The 12587-nt window shown below is 41.6% G+C and overlaps 1 protein-coding gene across 2 annotated transcripts; it reads left to right on the forward strand.

Moving 5' to 3' along the window:
• The first annotated feature begins 133 nt into the window (after window positions 1-133).
• On the forward strand, window positions 134-1132 carry LOC108014855 (uncharacterized). 2 transcript variants are annotated; one of them, XM_017081070.4, is made up of 3 exons: window positions 134-292; window positions 352-566; window positions 631-770. In XM_017081070.4, exons 1-3 carry the CDS (start codon window positions 193-195, stop codon window positions 661-663), a joined length of 348 nt encoding a protein of 115 aa, XP_016936559.2. In that variant the 5' UTR covers window positions 134-192; the 3' UTR covers window positions 664-770. The 2 variants fall into 2 exon arrangements, with proteins under 2 accessions (XP_016936559.2, XP_070851977.1); XM_070995876.1 differs by having other exon boundaries at window positions 352-1132.
• Window positions 1133-12587: the final 11455 nt, after the last annotated feature.

A 12587-nucleotide genomic window follows, 5' to 3' on the forward strand; every position in this document is an offset into this window, starting at 1 on the left:
TCAGGGATACCTTTACGATGTTTGTATGTATGCTAACCACTACAAAATCAAGCATCGAAACGAAGTGCTTGCCTCCCTAAGCTCGATTAGCAACCATCAAGAAACAACAAAAATATCTGAGGCGTCTTCCAATGAACTGTATAAAAGTGAGCGTTGATTATCGGCAACAGTCATAACGTAGAAGCCAAGACCATGCTCAGAACTATTTCAATTTTGGCCCTGATGGCATACACAGCGGCCACTATGGCAGAAGCAAAACCTATTCTTTTCAAGGTTTTCGCACCCAGCGTTGGTAAATCTTTTGTTAGTTACACGTAAAATACCAAAATAATCCGATTTGTTTGACTTTAGGCTATTCCAGTGGAAGTTACCAAAACACAGTGGGGCTATCGCCCTTCAACACTCAGTTAATCTCTAGCCTCATCTCTTCCAAAATTCAGCTGCTTAACAGCGTAATGCAGGCCAAATATTCCGCCGGGGGCTTTCGTATCGGCTTGAATAAGTCAGTCACTCTTTTTAGCTCCACAACCACGACTGAAAAGCCTTTGACACATTACACTACGGAGGTAAACACAGACTTTACTGCAGATGATATTAGCACTACTCAACTCGTCTATACGAAAACCACAGAAGGTGCTGATAAAACGCCGAGTCCAACAATAAGTCCCGAGCATCCAGTCCATACAAGCATGACTTCAGTGATCCCAATCGACAACACTACGTTGTTACCTGAAGTCACCACTATGACGACCGCAACGACTGGCTATTTCTATACCACTATCCATTCTCCCAGCCATTACTTGCCCGCTATCCTTTCTCAAGCCTAAGTATAGGTCCAAGGAAACTTGTACTACACAGCAGTTCAATTTAAATATATTAATCTTAGCCATAATCCGTATCCAGTAAACTGCACTAACTTTACAGATTACCGATTCAACCACCTTAAAAAAAGAATATGTTAAATTTTTGCGGAAGCGATTAAAACCTGTCGCGCGTTGAACGTTATGACAATGGCCACCTTTGTGCAATTCTGGCCAAACTAGTAATTATTAGCATAGAAACCGGTTTTTAGAAGAATTGTGTGTGCTTAAAAGCAAATAAAAGCTATTCCAATCAGTGCTATTAAAAAAGACTGACAGACTGTAGCGCACTATACATTTTTTGACGAAGCTACAAAACTACTTGAAGGTCGCCTGTCGGCCTAAGCAACCATCTAAAATACAGATAACCTTGTTTTACGAGACATGAGCGCACCTAAATCACTCAAAATATTGTTTAAAAATAAATTGGGTATTTTACTGGAAACTTAAATAATTTAATTATAATTAATTAAATTTGTTAATTTTAAAGATTCTCTAGCAATCCACGGCGGGAACTTTTTCGCCCTTAACTTTCTACCGCATACACTGCCATATATGGCTTCTCACTTGCAATAATTTTTTTTTTGAAAAATGGTATATAGGCTAAACCTCTTCCTATCAATTATTTTTCTTGCACTATTTTCCGTTCGAATTATATATTCGGAACTTCTTTCTTTTGTTCTATCATAAGTTTTAATCAGTTTGGTGCTAGCCGCCACTCAAGCAGATGAACGAAAGTGAATTTTGCTGTATTCGAAATTTAGTTTGATCTACTAAAAAATACCTCTATCGCTAAAAAGTGATTTTATTCTATTAGAATATAAAGTTTTCTGTCATAAAGAAAAGTAAAATTTGACTATAGGTTACTATTACATGTAATATTTAATGCAATTATAGCGGCAGCCATGTATGACTGTACTTGCAGAAACGAGTGTGTGAAAAAATGAGAACGGAAAAACATAGTGCCGAAATTAAGTGTTGGCACACTTGGTATCTTGAACTTTAAGTGCGCTTTTCTACCTTTATAAATGTGTTATAAACTTCAACAAAATTATTTTGGATAATGGGAATACTTAACAATCAAATCAGTCTTGCTTCATTGAATTATCTCTTAAAACTAAATTTTTAAAATTAAACAAGGAAGAACGCTATAGTCGAGTACCTCGACTATCAGATACCCGTTACTCAGCTAAAGGGTGTAGGGTACAATGCACGCACGCATAAGGGTTAAAGTTTTGGCTGTAAGTCGTTCATCGCTCGCATGTATAACAACGTAAATAGCGGCATAATTCCCGAATTTGCTGGACCACCCCTCTGCACTGTACGTCTGCCATCTCGCTCGCACGATCTGCGCCGCGGCGACTGAACATCTGGCGAAAATCAGTGTGAGCGACGAGACGACGGAAAATATCACGCCATAACGCCGTTAATTTCCGTCTTTGCGCTCCCTACTTAGATTCCTGGAAGCGTAGTCAGCCACGTAGGCCAACTTCTGTGCACAGCTCGAGCACTTGAGTTTCTCCCGCTAAGGTTAGCAGACGTGCGCCAAAACCCACAGTCAAGATATAATTCGAAACAAGTCCACGTGAAAACTGACCGACAACGGTACAGAAGTGCGACAAGGTGCAACCTGTACAGTAATAGCTAAAGTGAATAGTGCAAAACCATAGTCTGAGGTGAATATCAGTCAAAATTTTTCTCGAGGACCGGTCATATAATATCGGAAGTGGTTTTGTTTCAGAACCCACCCCCCCGCAATCGATCTCTTAACAGGCGCTAAGTCCCTGCCACTCAGTGTATGCTGGCGCTGATATCGTCGAACGATTGCAGAGCGGGGGGTGGCTTTTAGGACCCTGGTCGGTTGCCGTCAATTTTCTGCGAGCGTATTCATAAACAGTCAGAAGGGAATTTTCTTCGACTTGACCATGGAAGTCGGATCACCCATCCAGCGCCCGCATCTCGGCTTACGTACCGGCAGCGAAGGCGCCTTCATGAGCAATTAAGCAACGCAGACCTACCCAAGACCTACACATCAGAGACTAGAGCATGAGGCCTAAGTAACAGGAGACATCGGCCGCACGGCGTTGCCAGATGCGATTCGGCTGCTGTATGCTCAGCGGCGGTAACCTTGCGTAGTTCTTAGTTTTCCTTTTTCTATTCGCTGTATTTGAGTAGTTTTTGCATAAGTGTACTTGTACGACATTTCTAACGATAGTTTTAAATACGTCCATTAGGTAAAAGCTTCTTATGTAAACGGGAAGTGCATCAAAGTTAATGTTGTAAACATCACACATATACATATACATCATGTTCTAATCCACCCTCAAGGAATCAACGAGAGCTTCATTGGACCCAACGAACGCTTCGATGGATTTTCCTATAAAGTACCGATCGTGAGTAAACCCTTAATGAATGTTGTATGAAAATGTTTGAGCCTTAATTATTGTCGATGCGAATCCCGCGATAGCTATCACCTCTGGCGTAAATATGTAAATAAGAATTTACCTAGTTAACTTGAATTACGTACCGCTTTTGAATTTGCAATGATTTGCCATATATATATATATGTATATAATTTATGAGGGATATAAATCTTGGAGTATAGCCAATAAGTAAACGGCACCAGCCTGTGCTTAGATTATCTAAAACGACCTTTGAAGGGTTTATTAGATCGTACCGCGCGTAAACTTATGAAAGAAATGGAAACTATGAATTCTTTGTATAACGCCAAGAAATGATCGTGTAAATTTTATTTTTTTTTTAAATGGATCGTCACCGGAGCTACATGATGTTTGAGGGCTATTAGAATATGATCTGATGTCAAATAAGGGGTAATCTAGTAGATGTCAAGGTTACCATGGAAGGGTGGGTAAAGAATAGGGGGCAAACAACGTCCAAGTCTCCCTAACCCTTGATCGATTGGAGATCTGTTCCTGTTGGCGTAACTAAGCAGTGGGTACAGCCGATTACAATTTAGGTACATCTTAATAGTTTCAGATAGTGCACTTATTTTCTTGTTTTATGTTGTGGTATAGTGGAAGTAGAAAGAACCCACGCCAGTCCGACGAGCATAGCGCAGAGCATCGCTAGAAGTGCACGACCTCTACGACTAGCATACCGAGTGGTGACTTGAGAATCGGTAGGATTCGAGTTGAACGCCACTCTCTATATCTTAAGTGGTGTAATGCTAAATTAGTATCATAAAATCGATTTAGTACCTTAAATTACATTAAAAATGGTTATATATAAAAATAAAAAAATAAATACCCTTATCTCTGCGAAAAATAATAATTTTTTTCAAGATCAGGGTCAGTTGTATACTAATATTTGTGAATGGGAGCCCATGAACCTGTTTTTGTTGTTGGGAGCCTTTTATGGGGTTCTAGGGACTCTAACCATGCAAAAATGCATGGCTCATAGGACGATACAAAGCTTTGAGTGGCCATGAGGCGAAAGGATCCCATAATGGGATAATGACAGCCCTCAGATCTACTCAGCACTGATCTAAGTTTTGGGTAAAAAGGTCTTTGGCAAGGATATTTACCCAGTAGCCTTCCTTCACGTGCTAAGTACAAGTTTTTTGCAACTAGGACAAACCAATTGATTATAAAGGTCAAGAATATAACCATTTATGGGTCGAAAAACGGTATCTAAGTATCCCAAACGGCTTGTGGGTCCTTTTTATCTACTCATAAGACATAATAATAATGTCAAGTGGCTAAAGGTTCGGTAAGTTATACAAACAAATAAATTGTTTTTTTTCTAATTGCAAAAAACTTGTACTTAGCACTTGACATGGCCTATCGGAAGGCTTCTGGGTAAATATCCTTGCCAAAGACCTCCCTACCCTAAACTTAGATCAGTGCTGAGTAGATCTGAGTAGATCTGTCACTATCCTGTTATGTGATCCTTTCGCCTCCCTGGCCACTCAAAGCTTTGTGCGGACCTATAAGCCATGCATTTTTGCATGGTTAAAGCCCTTTAGAACGCCATAAAAGGCTCCCAACGATTAAAACGTCTTCAGGGCACCCATTCAAAAATGTTAGGATACAACTGAACCTGATTCTGAAAATACATTATTATTTTTCGCAGAGATAAAGGTATTTATTTTTATATAATACCATTTTTAATGTAAGTTAAGGTATTAAATCGATTTTATGATACCACTTAAAATATAGGTAAAATGCGGATTTGACAAAAAAAGCAACCAAATCGGTTGCTTTAACGAAATAGTTATTAAAAACACAAATGTGCAAAAACTTTTGTGCAGCTATAAGTTAATTTCCAAATAATTAAAACTTCAAAAATTGGATTAAGATGTCTTATTTATTCGAGATACAAATCGGAACTGCCCTACTCTATATAGCGATCCCTATTTAAAGCTGTGGGTTGGGGCAGCGACGTTGGCTTCGGCGGCAGCGGCGCTGCAGCGGCGTTGGTAGCGTTGACAAAATTGCTTGGTTGCAGAATCTGCAGGGTCTGCAGAATTCGTATTCCGTACTTAGTTGCGGCTGACCGGATGCTCGTGTTTATGTTATTGAACTTGGGCTGCAACTTTGTGCTTGACAATGATGCAATATTTTCGGAGAAAAATATGCGGAAATATTGCTGTTGCTAACTTATATGTGCTCATACTTTGGTTTTTTAATTTTTAAAATTTAGTTTTAAGAGATAGTTCAATGAAACAAAATTAATTTGATTGTTAAATATTCCCATTATCCAAAATAATTTTGTTACATTTTATTAAAATTTTAAATATAGCGCACTTAAAGTTCAAGATACTAAGTGTGCCAGCACTTAAGTTCGGCACTGTGATCGGTTTTTCTCGGTTTTAGTTATATGTCTTCTCACCTTTTTGTTCTCCGTTTCATGACGGAAGCGATGTCGATTTAAGTATTCCGACCTAAAATCAATCTCGGTTTTGCTGTTGTTGACGAGGAAGACGTAGCAAAAAATGAGAGCGAAGTTATCGAAATAAGCGGCGTCGAACTGTGCGATGTGTTTAATGGGTGACAATGAAGACGACCAAAAATTGGAGGACCTTTTCCAGGAATTCAACCTTATAAAAGCCCTTCCTTATTTACGGCGTAAGTAAAATAATTATCTTTGATTTATATTGCAGCACATTTTTCTTCAGAAAACGAAATCGGCAATGAGTTGTAATATCTGTATTTCATTTATACATACAAGGTGAGTTCCAAAGTAAACAGGACTTTTAAAAAAAAGACAGAACAAATAGTTTTTTCGCAAAATCAATTTATTTTATTCACGGTCCAAAAGCATGTCGAACGAGTGTTTTAGCTCGTTGCCCGGTATGTTCGCCAGTATGCCGGTGCAAGACTTTTGAATGGCCTTTACGCTTTCCTTTCATCGGCAAATGCATTTTTCCGAAAAGGTAGAAGTCGCACGGTGCAGTAGCAGGTGCATATGGGGAGTGGTTGATGGTTAAAATGTGATTTTTGGTCAAATAGTCGGACACAAGCGTCGATCGATGAGACGGCGCATTATCGTGCAACAAACGCCAACTTCCATCTTCGCGATATTCGGTCCGAAAACGTCAAGTACGGCGCACCAAACGTTTCAAACTCCAAGATATATTACCGCATTAACGTTTTGGCCGGGTGGAACAAATTCTTTGTGGACAATACCCTTGGAATCATAAAAACAAATCAGCATTGTCTTCACTTTTGACTTCTCCTGGCGCGCTTTTTTGGGTTTCGGCTTGTCCGGCGCCTTCCATTCAGCGCTCTGGCGTTTCGTTTCGGGATCATATTGAAAACACCACGTTTCGCCACCAGTCACAATCTTGTTAAGGAAGTTCGGGTCTTTTTTTGCCTCTTTAATGATGTCCTTCGAATGTTGAATTCTTAGCAATTTTTGGACGTCAGTCAATTTGTGCGGAACAAACCGTGCACACACCTTTTGGAGGCCCAAATGTGCGGTCAAAATGCGATAAATCGATGTTTTGGAGATGTTCAGTTCTATTTCCATGAATTTTAATGATGATTTCGGCTGATTTTTTATGAATTCATGCACAGTTTCGATGGAATTTTCGGTGATCACGGATTTTGGTTGGCCCACATGTTCATCGTCATTTGTGTCCTCACGACCACTTTGAAAACGTTGAAACCACTCGTGCACTCTGCTACGGGATAGGCAATCATCGCCATAAGCTTGTTTCATTAATTGAAACGTTTCGGTAAAAGTTTTACCAATTTTAAAACAACATTTAATGTTGGCTCTTTGTTCGAAGCTCATTTTCGCACCGATGACAAAAACATATTGACACTTAAAACGCAATAACCTCACTTCCAATAGATGAAATGTCATGAAATTTTTACTGGAAGTCGATAAACGATAGCAGATTCTAACGCATCAGTTGACATATAGATGGCGAAACTAGAGGGCGCTAGATTAAAAAAGTCCTGTTTGCTTTGGAACTCACCTTGTATATTCACAAATATAAACGTAACGTAACGTAAACCAATAATTACCCTTTAGTTCTGCAGTAGGGACACGGTGACATGGCTTAAGGCAAAACGCTTTTTTGCTTTTTTTTGTGGCTAAAACGCTGTGCCGCTGTTGACGTCAGCAGAGAAGTCGGCGCAGCGTAGAAGACTGCCTACAAAAACGATCGTGCAACAAAAAAAAAGCAGATATTCGGAGGTTCTCTCTCTTTCTTTGTCTTATAATCTCTGTCATAAAAAAAAGTAAAATTTGACTATAGGTTACTATTACATGTAATATTTAATGCAATTATAGCGGCAGCCATGTGAGAAGGGTAGCTTTTCGAGTGGTGTAGGTTTTATTTAGGATAGTTGTGTTGGATATAAGGTTACATATAGAAATTATAACTATAAGTGTTCTGCGCACGTTCTGCTCTGGAGTCTATCTCTGTCTCGACTACCTTACATTTTCAGAGTCTAATAACATTATAAAAAGGGACTTATTCTACGGTAATATCGAAGGTTTGGTATATACTATATTAGGCGCTGTTCACATTCGGCCTCTCCTGACAAATCTCTGCGTCCTCGCAGGATTCATGGGGTGGATCATCTTCAAAGTCGTCATCTTCATCGGGCTCCTCCGGTGGCAGCTCACACCAGCGCTTCATCTTGTCGGACGAATACACCGACTTGTAGTGTCTCTGCTTTCGTTGTGCGTGAGGGATATCTTCTACAAGATATCTGTCGTTCGGCAGGACCTTGGTGATTATAAAAGGTCCTTTGTAGTGCGGCTCCAATTTGCCTGATGTGCCCGTGCTGAATGGCTCATTCTCGACCAGCACAAGGTCTCCAAGGCTGTAAACAGTTGGCTTCGCATGTTTGGCATCGTAGCGTTTCTTGGCGGCAGCTCGGTGATCGTTGACAGTTCTCGTAGCATCTGCTCTAAGTTGATCCAATTCCGCATCGGTTAGCATCTTTTGGTCTTGGCTTTGAATAATGTTGGTTATCGCGTTCTTTAGGATATCTCGAGGTTCATACCCATACAGGAGCTGAAAGGGAGAGCATTTAGTAGTACTATTTACCATGGTATTAATGCTCCACTGGATTGATCGGATATTGTCATCCCAACGCTTATCGATGTCAATGGAAGGTAACAACATTGACAAAATGATGCGATTTGTGCGCTCTGCGTGACCATTGGCTCTGGGTGTTCTTACAGCATTTAAAATGTGCTTCACATTGTTTGACTTGCAGTACTTCTCGAAATCTTTTGATGTAAATGCTGTACCACGATCTGTTACAATTCGATCTGGCATTCCCAGGTAGCTGGTTACATCTTGCAGGACATCCAGGACGTGTTTAGTGGCTGTACTTTTCACCGCTCGTACAATGGTGAATTTGGTGAATGCATCGACTATTACCAAAATATGCTCGTTTCTCTTGGAACTCTTTGGAAATGGCCCCAGGTGGTCCATGTGTATCGTGGAAAAGGGAATCGGCTTGATGTCATCGTAGTGGTACTGACCTTCCTGACGTCGACCTGGTGTTTTATAAAACACACAGCCCACACAGGATTTTATGTTGCTTTTGACATAGTTTCGCATTCGGGGAAACCAAAATAAGTTTAGAATTCGTGCCATAGTCTTATCCGTGCTTATATGTCCGGCCTTATCGTGACATTCATGTAAAATGTGGAATCTCAACTGCCTCGGCACAACCCATAGCAAATTGTTACCATGTTTTCGAAACAAGCGATCTTGCTCGATCACATACTCGTCGGTCTCAGATTTCTTTTCCAATTTCATGTCGGAGACAATTTTCTGTACTTTCTCGTCCTGTAGCTGTATAGAAAATAGCCAATCCTCTTCGTCGATTATCGTTTTTGCTATTTTCAGACTTGGGGTATCCATCTCTCGAGCGTCTTCGAACGGAGCTCGACTGAGTGCGTCTACGTGTTTCATCTGTGTTCCTGCTCTGTGAACGATGTCTATGTCGAATTCTTGAATGCGTAACCACCATCTTGCAATCCGGGGTATCAGTTCTCGTTTCTCCATCGACGTCTTTAGGGCATTGCAGTCGGTGATAACCTTTATCTTTTTGCCATAAATGTAGTATTTGAATCGCTCCAGCGATTCCACGACGGCTAGAGCCTCAAGTTCGTAGCTGTGGTAATTTTTCTCCGGCTTAGAAGTAGCTCGGCTATAATAAGCGATTGGTTTCAGCTGGTCCTCCTCACGTTGTAGCAAAACTCCGGCTAAACCAACGGCGCTGGCATCGGTATGTTCTGCGTCTAGACGATAGCTGGTGACAACTGGATTTGATATTAGACATTTTTTTAATTCGTCGAAGGCTTCTTCTTGTGGCGCTTTCCACGAAAACGGCTGATCCTTGCGCAATAGGATTCTTAATGGCGCTGAAATGGTGGCATATCCAGCAACGAATTTGCGGAAATAACCAGTGAGACCCAAAAACTTTCTCACATCGGTAACATTGGCTGGTTTCGGGAACATTCTGATGGCGTTCGTCTTAATTTCTCCAGGACTGATTCCTTCTGCGTGTATCTGGTGACCAAGGAATGTTATTGACTGCTTATATAACTCACATTTGTCCAGGTTTAGCGTTAATCCGCACTCCTTTAAAACATTTAGGATCCTCTCAAGCTTCTCGTACATCTCATCAAATGTTTGACTGCCAATTAGGATGTCGTCCATGTAGTGTATCATGTCGCTTTCTGCACTCTCTTTTGTAACTCTGCCATGAGACTATTGAAAACCGCGTTCTTCAATCCGAACGGAAGTCGCTTAAATTCGAATAATCCATCTGTGGTGATGAATGCAGTAAACTTTCGGCTCTCTGGGGCTATCTCTATCTGATAGTATCCACTGTTGAGGTCTAGGGATGAGAAGTACTTAAATCTTTTCGCCTGCTGCAGACGTTCTTCGATGTTCGGCACTGGAAAATTCTCCTTCTTGATCAGCTTGTTTAGGCGGCGGTAATCGACGCACATTCGATCGCTACCATTCGGCTTCTTGATGAGCACCACCGGGCTGGCGTACTCTGATGTGGACAACGTGATGATGTCCTGCTTTAGCAGCTCGTCGACCATGCTGCTTACGATTTCTTTCCTTGGCTCGGATACTCGGTATGGGGCTTGTGCTACTACCTGATTGCTTTCGACGATGATGTCTGCTTTGACCACGCTTGTCTTTCCTATGCCTTCCAATCCTGTCGAGAAAACATCGGCGAAGTTCTCCAGTAAGCTGCGCATCTGCTTACTTTCTTTGTCGTTCTGAAAATTTTCTAGCAGCTTCCCGATATTGGTGCTTACAGGGGTTGTTTGTTGTTAAGCACCAATATCGGGAAGCTGCTAGAAAATTTTCAGAACGACAAAGAAAGTAAGCAGATGCGCAGCTTACTGGAGAACTTCGCCGATGTTTTCTCGACAGGATTGGAAGGCATAGGAAAGACAAGCGTGGTCAAAGCAGACATCATCGTCGAAAGCAATCAGGTAGTAGCACAAGCCCCATACCGAGTATCCGAGCCGAGGAAAGAAATCGTAAGCAGCATGGTCGACGAGCTGCTAAAGCAGGACATCATCACGTTGTCCACATCAGAGTACGCCAGCCCGGTGGTGCTCATCAAGAAGCCGAATGGTAGCGATCGAATGTGCGTCGATTACCGCCGCCTAAACAAGCTGATCAAGAAGGAGAATTTTCCAGTGCCGAACATCGAAGAACGTCTGCAGCAGGCGAAAAGATTTAAGTACTTCTCATCCCTAGACCTCAACAGTGGATACTATCAGATAGAGATAGCCCCAGAGAGCCGAAAGTTTACTGCATTCATCACCACAGATGGATTATTCGAATTTAAGCGACTTCCGTTCGGATTGAAGAACGCGGTTTTCAATAGTCTCATGGCAGAGTTACAAAAGAGAGTGCAGAAAGCGACATGATACACTACATGGACGACATCCTAATTGGCAGTCAAACATTTGATGAGATGTACGAGAAGCTTGAGAGGATCCTAAATGTTTTAAAGGAGTGCGGATTAACGCTAAACCTGGACAAATGTGAGTTATATAAGCAGTCAATAACATTCCTTGGTCACCAGATACACGCAGAAGGAATCAGTCCTGGAGAAATTAAGACGAACGCCATCAGAATGTTCCCGAAACCAGCCAATGTTACCGATGTGAGAAAGTTTTTGGGTCTCACTGGTTATTTCCGCAAATTCGTTGCTGGATATGCCACCATTTCAGCGCCATTAAGAATCCTATTGCGCAAGGATCAGCCGTTTTCGTGGAAAGCGCCACAAGAAGAAGCCTTCGACGAATTAAAAAAATGTCTAATATCAAATCCAGTTGTCACCAGCTGTCGTCTAGACGCAGAACATACCGATGCCAGCGCCGTTGGTTTAGCCGGAGTTTTGCTACAACGTGAGGAGGACCAGCTGAAACCAATCGCTTATTATAGCCGAGCTACTTCTAAGCCGGAGAAAAATTACCACAGCTACGAACTTGAGGCTCTAGCCGTCGTGGAATCGCTGGAGCGATTCAAATACTACATTTATGGCAAAAAGATAAAGGTTATCACCGACTGCAATGCCCTAAAGACGTCGATGGAGAAACGAGAACTGATACCCCGGATTGCAAGATGGTGGTTACGCATTCAAGAATTCGACATAGACATCGTTCACAGAGCAGGAACACAGATGAAACACGTAGACGCACTCAGTCGAGCTCCGTTCGAAGACGCTCGAGAGATGGATACCCCAAGTCTGAAAATAGCAAAAACGATAATCGACGAAGAGGATTGGCTATTTTCTATACAGCTACAGGACGAGAAAGTACAGAAAATTGTCTCCGACATGAAATTGGAAAAGAAATCTGAGACCGACGAGTATGTGATCGAGCAAGATCGCTTGTTTCGAAAACATGGTAACAATTTGCTATGGGTTGTGCCGAGGCAGTTGAGATTCCACATTTTACATGAATGTCACGATAAGGCCGGACATATAAGCACGGATAAGACTATGGCACGAATTCTAAACTTATTTTGGTTTCCCCGAATGCGAAACTATGTCAAAAGCAACATAAAATCCTGTGTGGGCTGTGCGTTTTATAAAACACCAGGTCGACGTCAGGAAGGTCAGTACCACTACGATGACATCAAGCCGATTCCCTTTTCCACGATACACATGGACCACCTGGGGCCATTTCCAAAGAGTTCCAAGAGAAACGAGCATATTTTGGTAATAGTCGATGCATTCACCAAATTCACCA

The sequence above is a fragment of the Drosophila suzukii genome, chromosome 3 (genome assembly GCF_043229965.1).
Source record: "Drosophila suzukii chromosome 3, CBGP_Dsuzu_IsoJpt1.0, whole genome shotgun sequence".
Classification (NCBI taxonomy): Eukaryota; Metazoa; Arthropoda; class Insecta; order Diptera; family Drosophilidae; genus Drosophila; species Drosophila suzukii.